Raw genomic sequence first — 17,245 nt, 5'->3', positions numbered from 1 at the left:
TAAAAAAAAAAAAAAAACCAACCCTATTTTGCCACATCAAACTTTATAGCCTGGGACAAGGAACTTCAGCTGGTGCAGGTATGTCACAGCACCAGCGCAAGGCACAGCTGTGCAGAGAAACCCCAGCAGAAGCTGTGCTACACTGCTGGGGTGCTGGAGCCAGGCGGGGTATGTTCACACAGAAGCAGGGGACAGCAGGCACAGCGGGTGCTAACGAACATGGCTGTGGTACTGGCACTCGCTCACAGCTGTCTCCCTGCTGCAGCGACGTCCTGTGCAGACATAGCCTAAGGAGGAACGTACTGCCAGGTGGCTTGAGCTGGCATCCATCTCTACAAGAGCAGTCACTTGTACAAGCCATTCCTGCTCTCCCAAGCCACCTGGCTCACCAGCTGATTCACAAGATATTTAGTTTGTGTAATCACGATTCCAGGGAACAAACTCACAAGCACCCCCTCCCAGAGCTGCATACACAAAGCCCCTCACATACAACTAAGAACAGCTACTGAAAACCTGGTCCCAAATGCACTGGGAGCTATTTTAGTGACAATCTGAGGGGTTGGGGAATTTCCCTGCCTAGCCACAGAAGAGATATAGCAGTATTTGAGTGAGATACCTCAGACTGCCTCTTCTCTTAACCCCATCTCCAAAAGAGCTTCCTCGTGTTCTCACCTAGGTTCAGATCTCAGCCTTTCTGCAAAGGCCAAACCCCCATGGGCTTTGCTGTGCTCAGTTTGCTCTTCTATTCCAGCAAGTTCCATAGACATGAGTTGGATCAAAACCCACCCACTCATTTCTGCAGTTTTAGACATTGATCACTATTAACAGAAGCACATTTTTGAAGTTTTGCCAACACCCAATGGCACAGTACAACCTCAAAATCCGGGCACCCCAAACTCACCCAGCTTTGCTTCCACGCCCCGCATGGCTGCACTGACAAATCCTTCGGGGGTGTAGGGGTTTGAGTATTTTACATAATGAAGGGGAAGAAGGGAAATCAAACATCAAGCTGGTGTTTGGTGCTTAGCTTGCTGCAGATGTAAACCAAATTACGCATTTCCAATCCAGCTGCCTTCCTCAAAGGTTACAAAATTACAGCACGTGGCAGCCCATACAGTTCTTTCCCAATCACCAGATGGTCTGAGGTGCTGCTTTTCCCAGCAAACAGGCATAGGTACCAGTGAGGTGTATTTCCAAATTGTAGTAATTTCATTTATGAGCACAGAACAAAAATAAAGAGGTAGTATTAACAGATCCTAAACTACATAGTACAAGACAAACACATACTCCTTATAAGAGATTTTTCCCTCCCCTCATAAATTAGTAGGAAAATCTAAAAAAAAAAAAAGCACAGGATACAGAGAAGGGGGGGGGGGGAAAATCAAGACAGCCTTTGCAGAGAAGGGAAAAGAACAGAATGGAAAAAGAGACTCAGGTCAGAGAAAGCCAACCAAATACTGGACAAGTTGGCTGGTAGTATTCTCCCTGGCCCTGCCTGTTAAGCAAGCATTGTTGATCCAGTGGAGAGATGGGAGAGGTTGAGTGAGTCATTGGTGCAGTACAACTCAACCCTGGGAACCCACTTCTTCCCCCTTCCCAAACAGGGCTCGCTCATACGCACTGGAGCCAGCAAACAGCTCCCTGGCAAGTGCTAGAGCAGCAACTCCTTTGAGAGAAAAGCTTTTGCAGAATTTCGCCCAATTATGTTAAGAGTCTTCCAAAGCCAGGCACACCTCAAGTTTGGTCTGCAAAGACATTAACTGCATTTTAGAGCAGGTTGAGAAGGCACCTGCGTCAAGCAGATGGAGTTGCTGCTGCTCAGAGGGGTTGGGTTTTTTTTTTCCACACACACACCTGAGGCCACCGCATTTCTGAGGCCCTGTCAGCTCCAGAACTAGGCAAAGTCACCAAGTGGCAGTTCTAACTGTACAGATACTTCTAGCAATACACACAAGGCCACTGGCTGACCTACCTTCAAGGGCTTGCATGGGTATCCAGGAGGGTGAACTTGCAGACAAAGCTGCACAAGCAGGAGTCAAGCTCATCTGCTGAAGCTCAGTGGCTAGTGACCTCCTGAACACCACCACCCTCACCCAAATCCTAATGCACCCAGCACTCCTTGGGACACCTCTGCCAGAGAACCCATCCCAGGTTCCCCTGTGCTACCCTCTTCTCAGTCACTCAAAAACACAGCCTTAACTTCATCTTTCTCAGGGAACAGAGCTTGGCCCAACAGCCTTATACTGGTAACAGTTTTCTAAGTAAAAGGCAGGGGAAGGGTCTGTGTGTGCATACACACAGGCTGAGGGGTGCTGCACTGGAGCCTGTTCCCCGTCAGGTGCATGTTCTCACTCTACTGAGCTTCACATGGAGGAAATAAAGGCAGATTTCTAGCTCTTTCATGACTTCCTTTTACTGTCCTGCTTATCAGCTTTTCTGGCTCTGCTGACAACAGTGCCAATCAGCTTGTAAACAGTTTTAATTTCATCTTCTCCACCCTCAAGCAGTATCAGAGAAAAGGCTTCTAGAGTGATAGGATGGTGACCACTGCACCAGAGGGCAATCAGGAATTGCACAGCGTTGAAAAAGGGAGCACCCCCAATTGCCAACAGATTCCTTTTGGCTTTAAGCAAAGCAAAACATGCACAGCAGGGAAGAGGGGTGGGGAAAGAAGGTGTGGTACCAGGAAACATTTTGGGGAAAATCCTACATCTAGTTTCTTACAAGCTAACAGGAATCTCTGAGATAGTCTAAAGATACCAGTGTGTGTCAATACACAGCCTTTCTACTTGCAAACCTACCTTTCCTCACGTTCCCTTTTTTGTTTACGAGCATGACGGTCCATCACGCTAGTTTTAGTCCTTGTCTTCTTCCAGGAGTAGTAAAATTTCACCAGGCTGGCTATTGATTTGTCAGGAAGCTGTAAATTAAACATGTATCCTTTTATATGTTTATATGTAAAGTATCCCCAGGAGTTCACATACAATTGGTCTGTTTTTCTCAAGGAACATCTGATCTCTCTGTGTTGGATTCTCTCAAAGGCTCAAGCAAGGCAGTTCTGCAGCCTTTCCAAAAATGATCTAGGGGGGAGTGTTTCAGGTTAGTGCCTACTATTTAGGACATCAAAATCTCTAAAGAGCATCTCAGCAAGCCTCCACTCACCAGCCAGGTAGCTGGTTCCCTTCAGAATAGAGGAACATACCAAGAGCAAATCCAAAATGGGGCCTTGAAACTGAGATAACAGTTTTAAAAGCCAACACAGGCATGGGTAAGCAACCACAGGAACTGCTGAATTGCAGGCTACATCCCAAGCATACCTTTGATGTTTGGTTAAAAAGGGTTATTCACACCATTCACATGATGAAGTCTATTCAAAGGTCTCAACAAAAGATGTTTTCACAAAAGGTGAAACGTTACTGTATGGTGAACTGAGGATATAGGAAAATACGAGAAATTTTTTTTTTTGTCCTCTTACACTAATGTCATTGCCCTGTAGCTACGAATGAAAAGTCTGCCTCCAAAAAGCATAAAACTACATTAAGACTAATTCTCTACTTCTGACGTACTCTGCATTGATGTTCTTACACAGCACTTCTACAAGGTAAAATTCCAGCCTTTCTTGCTGAATAAAACATGTTTTAGGTAAGTGTCTGATTCAGCTTGGAGGGCAGGACAGGTGGGGAGGAAAATAAAACTGTGAGCAAGAGCCAGATATCTCTTATTCAGATACTGCAGTTTAAGTCTTCACTTGAGATAAGCCTGGTTCTCAGACTGCAGGTTGACTTTAGGTCCTAATAATGGATCACACCAGAACTACCACCTTGGCCCACAGCTGCACACAGGCATAAATCCATCTGCACTGGTAAAGCACAAGTGCTATGTCGATGTTGTGCTGCCAACAGCCATACAGCAGACTGGTACACTGGAATTAAGGAGTTCCACAGAACAAACTCAGGGACAAGGCTGTTCGTGACAAACATCCACTTGGCTACAAACACATGCTAAGAGTACCAAATATCAGAACCAGCTCCGGTAAATAACATAATTCACTTTTCATTCTTTAGCTTCGATGATTTTTCCCCTCAGTTCCAAGCTGCACTATTGCTAATGGGGCAGCATATATAAACTAACAACTAACGTGCTCCTGAGCCATTGATTCCTGTCCCCTGCTAAACACAAAGCTTCATGCCATTTAATTCTTTTCATGCAGGATGGCTTTTCTGGGAGCAACAGTAAAAAAATATCATTACTTAGGGAACAGTGCATGAGCTTGGCATCCCTGTATTAGAATGCACTTCATTCAGGGACAGAGTCATACTTCTGCACATAAACTGAATTGAGAATTTCTTGCTTTGGCATTTAACCAAGCAACAGGACAGGCTTTATGTTCTCTTTTTTCCCCCGGGACATTCCCCTTCCCATTTTTTTCCCCTATGTAAGAACAGAGGAATAAAGAAGAAAACAGCTTCACTCTTCAGGAGTCCACAACTCTCCAGACTGTCTATATCAGCTCTCCATAATATGTGCAAGCCCCATCATCTGACCCAACGGAGTGGAAGACCCTAGGACTCCAAGAACATTTGGCAACAAATGCCAGTGAAGTAACATTCAAGGAGGACATGAGGAGAACGAGCATCTTCCTGCCACCCTTTTGAAAAGGGACCTGGCAGTTTTCCTTCATACTTAGGAAGCAAGTTGCCTTTCGCTTTTCAGCAGGATCAGCAACACAGACCTTCACACGTGCTTTAAAGAGGCTGGACAGACTGCAACAGCCTAGGCTCACTTCAGTGGGTCACAACCACCATAACCGGGTCCTGCTGGAACACTTGAGAGGCACTTTACTGAAGGAGAGCAAAGAACAAAGTCTGGTTCCCACCCAAGTGATGAACCATTTGAAGAGACTCTCAAGATATCATTAATAAAAAAATCTTTACATCCCATCCTCTCCCTCTTTCGAAAGAAAATTGCACACACCCCAGCAGTTCCCTTTCAGGCAGAAATACCCTTGAAGTTTTCAATCACAGTTTAAAAAAATATCACTACCAACCGAAAGCAAAGGGCTGAATGCTTGCAATGATGTATAAACCTCCACCACAGCATCCACTGACAGTCCCAAACACATTAAACACAGACTTCATAGTCAAATAAAATGAATTCCTAAAAAACAGGCTGTAAGAAAGGAAGTCAACTTTGCGCAGAGATGATCTTTACTCTGTGTGTGGGCGGGCACGTGTGTACAGACCATGCCTGAACTCCAGCTGAGATGTAAACACTACCATAGCATGCAGGGGACTGAAAACTAATTTCCAACCAAAAAAATTGCACAAAGTTTATCCTGAACCAGTAAAGCGCTTCAGGAACACACTTCTACAGAGACTCTGGAAACAATGTTGTTTCTTTCTATTCATAGTAATATTTTTCCTCTAACACCCCCTTTGGCCTGTTCTCTCCCAAGAGCGTTAGACAGGAGTTCAGCACAATCAGCATGAAAGACAACAGTCCAACCGCCTATTCTGCTTTTCCATTCCTCTGCCACCACTTACCATCTGCTGGATCCTGTGAAAGGTTTTCCCATGGAAACTGAAGGCCTGTTCAAACAAGACCTTGTCTTCCACTGTCCACTCATCTGGGAATGGAGTAAAGTTTGGCAGATCTGCCAAAGACTTCTCGATGTTGTGCTTGTGCCAAAACAGCATCCCAAGAGCCTAGAAATAACAAGGATACCAAGGGGACAATTGTAATCACAAGAAACATTATTATATGCATGCAAAGGCAGAGCTACAGCATTTTTCTCAGGCAACACATTAGACATAATTTTAATTCTCAGCTACATCAGACACTTTCCTGTGTGCAAGAAACCTGGAATCTGACCCCCACCCCGCTAGGTTTTGAAGACCAACTTGAAATTTATTCAAACCACACAGGTAGTAATGTAATAAGAGAGTAGCAACAGAAAGGGGGGAGAAGAAAATTGAAGAAGTGACTCCAACTTTACTGATCATGGTATGCACAGGAAAGTTAAGCAAAGACTTGGGAAGACTAGCTAAAAAGCTTGCTGGACTAAAGGAAGCTTCTTGCCAGTGCTAAACTCCCATCATTTCCCATGCAATTAGGAGGACAGTTTAGTTGACTGGGGGTTTTTATGGTTGTTTAGGGGGCTCTTTTTGAGGGGGAGGGGGGAAAAAGGGGAGGGGATGAGGGAATAACTGGAAGAAGGAAAGGCAGAGAGCATGCACAACCTTGACTTGCTGCTAAGATGTCCCTGGCCCGAAGGAGGAACAAATCTCACTTGTTTTGGGGGCTGCTCATTTGTTCCCTTCAGAGACGCCTCGTTTCACTGTTGCAGTCTCCGGTTCTCAGTTCCACAGACAAAGTGCATGTGCTGCGCTTCACCACCTGCAAACGGTCCTCCTCCCGCTGAGACACTCGCTCACAGCCACCCCTCTCCCAGGGGTGCGCAGCCCCTGTGCGTTATGACACATCACTACATCTGGCATGCCAGCGACCACCGCAAGTCATTTTGGGAAGGCCTGACTCTGCAGAGCTAGAAACCAGCCTTTCGCAACGGCTGTAAAGTGAAAACAATCCCCAGCACGCTGAGTAAAACATCAGAGTAACCTGCTCATCATATGCAAACTGAGCTCGGGTTTCACAGACACAGTTACCCCCATCTAGTAGTTTCGCCCTGGCTGCTCAGAGCTACAAAATCTCTCCAAACTCGGGGTTTCCCCATTATGCTTTGCTATGCAAAAAGCAGTTCCTTTATGGGATCTTGCTCCCCTGAGATTCTGCGGAGAGTATGCATATAAATATTAATGTTATCCAAGGTCTTGTCCTGACCCTACTGGCCTCTCAGTGCTGCCCAGGCACCCTCTCCTCCCTTTTGCCACCATGCAGAACAAGAAGTAGTCTTGGTTGCAGCCCAGTCACTCGAGGTGTCACAGGAGCCACTCAAGCCACTTATCTCCATCCACTCTGGCAAGCTATGGGGCCAAAGAAACTATTCTGCAGTCATGAAGGACCGAGTTTTCTCTCCCCTGTCATCCCTTTCAGCTTCAGATATGAGCTGTACCAAATATCTCTGTGAGAAAGCAAGGGAAAAACAAGGAGGGAGACCTTTTGGGAGGGCAGGGTAGTGTTAAATAGCACTAAGGTGCTAGCGAGGGCTGAGGGGACAACTGCTTACACAAAGCAAAAGGTAATCAAAAAGGTTTTCCTTATAGGCTTGTTTAACAGGAGAGCAGTATTCCTCCTCCAAGCCATGCTGCCCTAGAAGAGCTCTGCACTCATACACAGGCGAGTACACAGCTTTTCCAGCCTCCTTTGTCCCAGGGCATCTGACACGGGCTGGCAGGAGAGCACAGCTCATGGCCAGACTTGCTGTAGTGCTCCCAGAAACCTGTGACTGCAACGGCTCCACACAACCACCTACCACAGTTTGCTAACACCAGCTGAAGTGGGCTTGCCCTGCCGGAGCCTGCCCTGCCGGAGCCTACCCTTTGCCTGCCCTCGAGCTGGCGAGGCTGCAGGGACGCCCACCAGCACAGCCCCGAGCCTCCAGCCATCATCCCACAGCAGCAGAGCCAACAATGGGGCACTCGGCCACCGGCAAGGGGAGAGAAAGGACAGAAATATGGGAACCACGCACAGTGCAGATGCGGCCAGCTGGACGGGAAAGCTGCTGGGCAGAGGAGCGCCAGCACACAGCCCAGCCACCCTGCCAGACAGCTCACCACTCCCTTTAACAAACTGGCACATCCTAATCTGCAAAGGTAGGTTTTGGACAGGGGGCACGGATGGAAGAAGGGGAATCTCTGTGCAATGACTGTCAGCCAAGCCACCTGCACAGGGGTCCAAAGAGACCAGCTGTCGGGGGGATGCACATGTGGGAAAGAGCTGCCTCGGCCAGCAAAGCCCAGAGACAGTGGCCAAATTCTAAAGTGAGCTCTGACTGGCTTCCAGAGAGTCCGTATCAGCTTGTCCACAGTTACCCGGCCAACAGAAACTCTGATGATACCCACTGAAGAGAGAGCGTCCCTTGGTGACACAACAAATCATCCTGATTTGAAAGCCCTGACACTTGTCCCTGTAATACAAAATGAGTATGTGGCTTCCAGAGCAATACAAGATAGATCCTCTCCAGTTATCTCCTGGAAGTGCCTAGCTTAGCTGTCTAGGAAATCACAAAGGACCTGGGAAACATAACAGTTAACATCATTAACTCCAGAGTATTATACGAGAGTGCTAGGGAAGGAATGAGAAAATTTTTAGAAGGAGCGACATTTTTACAAGTTGCTCAGCCACTTTACATCCTGGTGTGGTGAGTCCCATAACTTCTACTTCTGTACACAGAGGAGGGGAGAAAAATGGGGAGAAAGTCTTTGAGGAATGAGTGGGAGGTCTAATTCCAATGTTAAAATGAATGCAAATCTCTGTTAGCCAAATCTAAGGGTTTTTTTAAAAAAACTGAATTCTCGTGTTTTGAAAAATCACAAGCTTCATTCTGATCAGTCTTCTGGATCAGTCTACACTCTCTGAACAACACCTCTCCACTAAAATAATGAAACCCATTTTTATTACCCCAAGACAATCTCTTTTGGCAAATACTACCTACAATATCCAATACTAGGATATACCCATCTCAACTGAAGTGAGCTACCATCCTTATTTTTATTCAAGTTTGCAGCCTTTTGGTGCCTTCGTGTTCCTTTTTCTGCTGTTTTCTGCTCTTAGAAACTATAAATATCAAGCCTGATCATTCCTGGGTTTGCTGGAAATTTTGCTGGCTCTCTCAACTTCAATGTTCTTGTTCCACAAGAAGTCTTTTTGAGCACAAGTATCAACCACTGAAAGTCTGACTCAAAGATGACAGCAGAGTCATTTAAATAGAAACCCTTGCCCATCCAAATCATTGGTTTCTATGCTCATGGCCTTTGCCTGAACAATTTCATAAACTTTCAAGTTTTCATGGAATCCCTTTCTAGAGACAGTACATAATTTGCCAATACAGTAAGTCACGAGATTCCCCGCCTTCCCTTTCCGGGCAAGTATTAGTGCATAAGGAAACTCCACACAATTCAGAAAAGCTTCCCAGGCACAGGTCTACTCATCTCCCCAGATGAATGTTGAAATCGATGTTAGTTAACACAGGGAAGATTAGTACACAATCCTAGACCACGTGGAGTAAAGGAGAGGTCTGCTCCTCAGACCAGGATTTCCATCCCAGGGCTAAAGGCACTGGCTAACCTCAGGGACAGCTGGTGAAGTCGTCCACCGCTACTGCACCGACATCTGAGGTACCCATCTATGAAATGCAAAGTGATTTGCAGCACAGTTTTAAGGTAAATAACTGTGGATGTTGGTTTGCCTCAGAAAAGCATATGATGGTTCAATAGCTCATTAATAACTGCCAAGACATCCATGAAGCAGAGATGGAGCAGTCAACTGGAAACTGCAATGCAATCAGGCAGCTGTCCAAAGACAAGCCAATCTTTTCAACATTGTTTAGGGGTTCTGAAAATGCTCAGGAGGTAGTCACCATAGCAAGCATAATACTCATGGCCAAACTCCGTTAGAAGTTATGATGGTTTTGGTTTTCTCCTTTTGACTCTTGATGTAAAAGTAGGGGCGAACTCCATATCCCCAGAGCACAGGTTACTGTTAGGAACAGTCAGTTTTGGGAGAAGTATGAGAGGAGAAAACACAGACTGTACACAAAGGAAGAAGCAGTTCTAAGCAGTCACTTTAAGTCATGTTTTAATACCTGCTGAAAAATATTTTAAAATAAACTAAGTATTCAAAGGGTTGTTACCTGCTCCATATTGTATCCGTGCTTCTCTTTAGCAATGGCAATATATTCGTCCACTGAAAAACAAAGAGAAGGCATAAGAGCATTTCATATAATGATCTCATCTCTCCTTCCCTTCCCCTTTCCAGTCTAAAACCCAGTCCTGCAGCTCTGACTTCAGTCATGGTCATTGCATCCACCACAGAGAACTCTCATGAATAGCTGCTGTTTCCAACAATTCAGGAAAGGAAGGAAACAGAAGAAAAACAACAGTCACCAGACAAACTACTACATATTTTCCTTAACAAGCCTAAATGATGCATGATATCCAATCCAGTTCCAGTACTTCTGAAACATAGCATATAATGTTTCAGAACTTGTTCACCAAAGCTATAGACATGACTGTCTCAGCTAATTTTCTTTTTTTTAAATCCCCCAAAGAAGTTGTTTTCTTAAGAACAAAAATCCTCATACACAATCCATACATTCCAATACTGCCAGACTTCTAGTGTTGCACAACCACTGCATATATCTTGGCAAATTTTTCAGCTTTTATGCGTCAGCAATTTTCATCTTGGACCAAACCTCAGCCCTATGCATTATTAGGCCCCCACAAGCTCCTAACCTTTACAATGTGAAGATGCCCGAGGAGTTATATTTTGTATAGATGGGACTAAAACCCAAATGTCTTTTTCAGTATGAGTGACTGAGCTTACATTATATGTTCAACAGCACCCATTTGAGAGGATTGGATCAAAGTCAGTACTAGTGGTGGTGCTCTGAAGTCTGTGCCCTTGTGCTTGGTCATTATTAAATGCACTGTAATGATAATAACACCCCTGAAAAAAACAAAAAACAAAAAAAAACCCAACCAAGCTAAAAGGTGAGAATCCTGCTTCATCTAATGGAATGGAAGATGCTGCAAGCATTGGTTGTCTGTAGGATCCCCAACGTGCTAGTACCCTGAAAGACTTAGAACTGGTACACACAGCCAGAATTCTCATTCTTCTACAAATTTTGGACTTCAAGACAAGTCACTTAGTAATGAACTCAAAAATCATTCCCGCTTCCTTCTCTGCTTGCACCCCTCCCTGGGTATCTGCAAATTCCTGTGCTGAGCACCCGACTCATGGAGAGCATGCGCAGCACCTCCGGAAGGAAATGGTTCTGTGCGCACTGCAGCTAAGGAAGCCACATTTCCCACAGTCTGGGCCTCACAATTAACTTCAGCTCTCAAATGTGCTTCTCCCATGTTTTCTGCCTTTATGGACTCTGGCATGGAGTCTCTGGTGTCTAATAGCGTGGCATTTCTTAAAGCCTTTCCTTCAAGCTGGGACACTCCTCAATTCTTCCTTCAGCTGAGCAAACTAAGCAATGAACTCAAAACAGTATTGGGAAAACAGAAAGATCAGAAAATGCACAGCAGGAGAGCACCAGCCTCTTATTTTCAGCTTGTCATCGATACAAAGAAATTAAATCTAGGTACTTAAAATAGACATCCCATCTTACTAGACAACATGACGTGATATCAATGCCAGCCCTTCATTTGGAGAGGAGATGCCTTAGTTAATTTTCACGAAAAGGGGTTGCAAAAAAGGGCTTTGTTAAGTGCCATGGAAAAGTCCATGAGAATATTAATACAACCACATGTTGTGGCAGGAAAAGAGCATGCACTAAATACAGGCACAGTTCCACGTTAACAAGGACACTCCATGAGGTTCTTGCTCTTTCAAGCTCCCACCTGCACGCAACAGGGAATCCCAAGGGGCTGACAAACCTGTTTGTTGGACCATGTTCTGGATACATTCAGTAAAAGTTTTATGAGCCCTTCAGAGAAAGGTGTAGCCACAACCATTCATTTGCACCCCTGCAGTACAAACACATCTGCCTCTTCAACAAATTGTTTCCAAGGACCATGCTGAACTGGGATGAAAACTATTCCTTCTTGCAAACAACCTTTTCTTGCACAAGGCAAACATAGTAAAATAGTTGCACAGACAGTGGAAGTGACAGGGACAGTGATAGAAACTTCTTAGGCTGAAATCGCTGCATTGCCTAATAGAACATCCTGAGGGTTACCAAAGGGTAGGAACCTCGGAAATTAGCTTTGCCATGGAAAATAACAACTTGTAAAACCACACCCCAAGGGGAGAACATGATCCAGGAGGACCACACAGGGGAAATGGGGACAGAGAAGGGAACTGCCTCCTCCCTACACACTATCCCTTCCCTCCACATGCCAAACAGGGCAGGGAACATCAGTAGGATGTGGGCAGAAGAGCCACTTCAGATGCCTCCAGACTTCATAACCACACCAAAAACTGCCAGGAAACCCTAAGTGCAGCATTTCCCTGTACTTCAGCTAAATGCTCTCGGCTTCCTTAGGACAGGTATTGCACATGCAGTGTTATATATTTTGTCTAAGGGGGAGGTGAAGGAAGGGGGCGGGAAAGGAGTTGAATTCTCTGAAGTCCAAGGCTGAATTAAGCTCTTGAATGTTAAGTACTGCTGCATTAACTAGCTCGCTTTCACTGTGGAAAGATCTACAGTTCCTGATTTGACTTCAGCATCTTATCCTTTAATATATACAGAGAAGAGATGAGGTCGTTCTCCTTTCCAGCATATTACCTTTCTTATGACAGATGCTATAAGCAATGAAAACATACTTCCCCCCCTTGCTCCCCACCCCCCAAAATATCATTACAGCCTTTTCTCTCCTAACTGAGCAAGAATGTTAGCAAGGTCCCCCCATATCAATAGGATTTCTCTTGAATCAACATCAATACACCACAGAGCCAAACAGTATACTATGAGTGATCAGACACCATGAAAGGAGGCAGGATGCTTTTCTTGTCATGGTGGGGTCTGTAACACCTCAGTGTTAACACCTCATTATTACAGTGGAGGAAGGGAAAAGAAAAATAAGGAAGAGGCAATAAGGCAGTAAACCGACCATGAGCACACAGCAATGCTCCTTCTATACACTAAAAGAGTGTTTGTGGATGAAGGAAGGACAAGGAGTACACCAGTTCCCTGCCTGCTTACTGACAATCTAGCCTGTTCTGCTTGTCATTTCTTGGCTAATTGCGGGCTCACTCACTTTGATGCTTGCACCATCTGAGAGGTATGCCAGTCCCTTGAGCAATCCTTCTGATTGCTCTTTCTTTACCATCCCCCTTCATATGAAGTGAGCAAGAAAGAGCATGGCACCAGCTGAGTCACAGGATCCCTTAAGTCTCCCACACCAGTAGAGCCTGGAATTGCCACAAGCTTAATGCTTCACATGCCACGCCAGATAAATAAGTGCCCTCTTCCATCTCTGCCTTCCTCACACACCTCTAGCAAGCCCAGGGCAGCGGGCACATGAAATTCTGCTCCACTGTGTTTCAGTGGCATTCAGTCACGCTCAGCGTGTAACCCAGCAATCTGTTTAGACATCAGAGTTGGGAGCCAGAGGAGCCTGGGGCAGAGCCCTGCTTAAACCAGACGAGACAGTTTGCCAACACAGCTCTTAGCTGCTTTCCAAAAGAGAATAAGCAAGAGCAGCAAAGCAATCCCATCCCATTTCCCCCAGCATAAACTACAGCACCACGTGCTCTTTCTACCAGCATAACTTTTCCCCGAACAGGGCAGACAAGAGCATCCTCCCCACCCATCCAACTAATTTCTCTATGCCGGAAAGATATTTTGGCCAAAAAGACAATGATACTTGACTAGAGACAGTCATGTGACACAGGAGATGCATTGCTCCTGTGAAGGCTCTTGTTGCTACTAGAAACAAGATGGGGGGAGGGACAGAGAAGAGAATCATAAACTGGTATTTCTTTACTTATTTGGCTACATTTCTTCTCTTGCATGCATTTTAGCTGTGTGGGGGTGAGCAGGACCCCCCTGTCCACCCCACGCCCAAAATGGAGTGAGCACTGGCCCGAAGAGCCCCTTCCTACAGCCAGTCATGCTCAGGAAGGCAGAAGTAGCACAAAAGGTGGGGACGCAAAGGGAACAGAGCCCCACGTACACATTGTCACCAGCAAAGAGGAGCACAGTGTTCAGATGCTAAAAAACACCTCTCCCTAATACAAGAAGTGAGGTCTACAGTGAGGTCATCAAAGGACCCCTGGCGTAGCACTAACACAGCCAAAGAGCCAAGGGAAACAGAAGGGAGTGGTAAAGGAAGCAGAGAAAGATGCTTCCCGCCCTGCCATCTAGAGAGGAGAGTTTGACCAAAATGGTGCCATCAACCCCCTGAATTTTGTAGTCTTGTTTCCAGCTGTCTTTCTCATACACCCTTTTCTTCTGCTAACCATCTTCCTGCAAGAATTCCTCACTAGAGGCAAAAGAAAGGGGACCCTCTTGGCTGGCAGAGGGAAGGAGAGACAAAAGCAAACAACTGCATTGCTGATTTTCAGTCCCGCATCCTAGAACAGCGAATTGAGAGATGTAAAACAGGAGCATTAATTTCAAGGGGGTGGGAGAACTCTGAAAAGAGAAATGCCTGAAAGCAATGATTCCCCTCATCACCATTTGGTCAGATTAAACGATCTCTCCAAGTGGGTCTTTTGGGAGAATTTCTCCCCCTACCCAAATTGCTTCTTAATGACCCCACAAGCATCGCATCATGTTTAGTGGACTCAGTGACCCCAAGGAGGGTTTGCAGCAGAAGCGAGTGTGCTAAAGCCTATAGAAAGCAACAGGAATGCAGAGGTAGAGCTGTTGCTGCAACCTCAGTTCACCCCTATTACTGGGGTACTGCAGGAGCTCTGAACACTTTGCGTATTACGTGATGCAATACCCTGACAGAACGGGGTGAAATGAGGACAAAAGCAGCAGCCTTCACAGCCTCAGTAATGTGCTTCACAGGGTTTGATCAATGCTGGAACCTGTGAGGAATTCTGGATGTTGCTGTACATCTCCCCCTCCCCTCCATCTCCCTTGAGAACAGAGGAAAAAAAAAGTCAAGACGCAGAACAAATCAATGCTATATAAAGAAAATAAGGAACATGGCTTAGACACATACATGTGAAATTCATCCAAATTTCAAAACACAATTATGATGGTACACAAACAACTAAGCACAGTTTTTGCCTTGGCTATAAAAATGAGCAGCTGCATTGCCGTCCCGCCACCCTCGCAGCATCGGTGGAACAATCCTGCCACCTCGTGGTCCCAGCCCAGGAGAGGAAGCTGCAAAAAGCACAAGAGTTTGGACAAGTGTCTCACTAAAGCCAGCTGCAACAGGAGGCAGTGGGGAGCAGGCAGAGATCAAAGCGAGGTGGCTTGACCACTTTTTCTAGGCAGAATCACTTAAAAGAAAATAAAGCCTGCCTATTTAAAAGTGTCTTCTAGCCTTGGAAAAGCTATTTCCTCTTCTTGGCAAGATGTGATGTGTATCACAGGCAGGACAGCAGCGAAGAGCCAGAGCACAGCCATGTTTTGTGCCCCGTGCTGCACCCACCTGGGCAGGCATACAGCCTCTTAACACTGTTTCTAGGAACAGAGAGCACTAGTTACAGCAACACAAAGGCTACTTAAAGATCACTTCATGCAACTGAAGGCACGAGAGGATTTAGGCCTCAACTCCATTGCGTCTGCAGCAGGTGAGGGAAAAGTCTGGATGCAACTACAAGGCAAAGGAAAACCAACCTTACCTGGAGAAGCTTATAGGAGCACGAGAAAATACCCTGCTGCGGGGCAGGGTACCTTGACTACACAGTATATCTCAACCTCCCACCCACTTACCTCCCTCTAGCTCAGATTTTATTTGTATATCATCTCTTGTCCACGTACCAAGGACCATAGGGTGCCATTGCATTAGAAGTCTCCTTTGGCAGCAGGGCCAGGATAAGTACCCCTAGTCTCCAGCCACCTCTTCCCACCTGGGAGCACAAACATTTGCCTGGACCCCCAGAGAACCGGACTGGGAAACTGTTCCACCTGAAAAACAACCAACCCTCTCCTGCTGCGTTAGCTCCCTCACCCAAGCAGCAGCGAAGCCATAGGAGCACAGAGTGGTGGTGGTTGAAAGTATGGAGATGCTCTCACCTAACCAGGAGGGGCAGTCCCAGACTCTCCTATTGCCAGCCCTAGCTACGCAGGCTGCCCCCTTCTCTTGCGCTAGCTCTGGAGCCACTCAAGGCACTGAACAGCTGACCACCACCAAAGCAGCATGCTATTCATGAAACAAACAGCTTTACACTTTTTATATGGTTACACAAGCCTGAGAAGAGATGAGCCCTCCTGGTTCCAGCAAGCAATGAGACTGGCTCAGCCAAAAGTGCGACTTATTCCTTGCCCCGGCACAGCACAGTAGCAGGGATGAACAGGCAGGCAGGAACAGGCATGGCTATGTAAACTAGCACTGGTGAGGAAAGAGTTACTCATGGAACCACACACGGAGCCAGGAAACTGCAGCCTCAGAGAGCAGAAAACAAGGAATAAAATGGAGTGCCCCATTGCTGGGAGATTTATCCCTTTAAAATCTCTGATACCTACCAAAAGCTTCTTTTCTCAAAGGCAACCACCTAACAAGCTAGCAAAGAAACACACCTATTTCCCTTTTTTAATTTTCAGTGCTGCTCTTTAGCATGGCCTGCATCTAAGGGCAAGTCCAAAGTTGAAGCTCCAGTGATGGTTAAAGACCCGACTCACCTGCCTTTAGATTTTGCTATACCAGCAAGAAAGCTGTACCGCAGACACAGGTGTACTGACAAATCTAGCATAGTTTTTGTAGCTTGCCAAAACTATTTTAAACTGTTTACCAGGAAAGGCCTTTTGCTAGCATACATGTGTTTCTTTTAAAGCTTTACCAACATAGGCTCTTTTCTAAAGTTGCACCCTCAGCTGACACTATCACATCAAGAAAAGGCTCAACATACTGTGTATATGTGTGGGGCAGTGTATTAATGAGGATTACCATAAGGAAAGCCAGCCAGCTGATGCTCTCTTGCCACCCTTGCTCTCTGATGATGCTGCTGCTCTCCCTCAGCAAGGCCGTGTGGATGCCCATTGTAAGGACATCCATGGAGGACCCTCTGGGAAGAAAGACTGCTTCTTACATGTCCATCACATTTACCCTTCAGCCAGAAATTTGCTCTGCCATAGCACTGAATGCCACTTTACTAGAGGAGTGGCACAATTTTCAGTATCTACAAAGCCCTGGGTCCCATGAGCTCAGATGTCTCCTTATGTACCACAGTAGAGAAGGGACAAGGGAGATCTGAGAGGGCAATAGCAAAGAGGAAACGCTACCTCTGGGACCTAGCACAGAATAGGCAGAGCCACGTCAGATCACCTGGAGACCTAACCTGTGACCACACAGGATCTGAACATGGCTGGATCATTTAGCGGTGCAAACCTGATCATAGAATCATAGAACCATTATTAAGGTTGGAAAAGACCTCTAGGATCATCGAGTCCAACCGTCAACCCAACACCACCATGCCCACTAAACCATGTCCT

The 17,245-nt window shown here is 46.0% G+C and overlaps 1 protein-coding gene across 1 annotated transcript in view; it reads right to left on the bottom strand.

The window, feature by feature from the left end:
• The window catches only part of RCOR1 (REST corepressor 1), a 43,350-nt gene that overhangs the window by 13,510 nt on the left and 12,595 nt on the right, over window positions 1–17,245 (bottom strand). The window contains exons 2-4 of the mRNA XM_019472516.1: window positions 9,812–9,864; window positions 5,544–5,705; window positions 2,802–2,920 (exon numbers count right to left, since the gene is read on the bottom strand). Of these exons, the coding sequence (XP_019328061.1) occupies window positions 2,802–2,920; window positions 5,544–5,705; window positions 9,812–9,864 (334 nt within the window). The remainder of the gene's footprint in view (window positions 1–2,801; window positions 2,921–5,543; window positions 5,706–9,811; window positions 9,865–17,245) is intronic.

The sequence above is a fragment of the Aptenodytes forsteri genome, unplaced genomic scaffold (assembly GCF_000699145.1).
Source record: "Aptenodytes forsteri isolate BGI_AS27 unplaced genomic scaffold, ASM69914v1 Scaffold193, whole genome shotgun sequence".
In the NCBI taxonomy this organism is placed as follows: domain Eukaryota; kingdom Metazoa; phylum Chordata; class Aves; order Sphenisciformes; family Spheniscidae; genus Aptenodytes; species Aptenodytes forsteri.
Note: the sequence above shows the minus strand (reverse complement) of the source record. Positions and strands in the feature narration are given on the sequence as shown.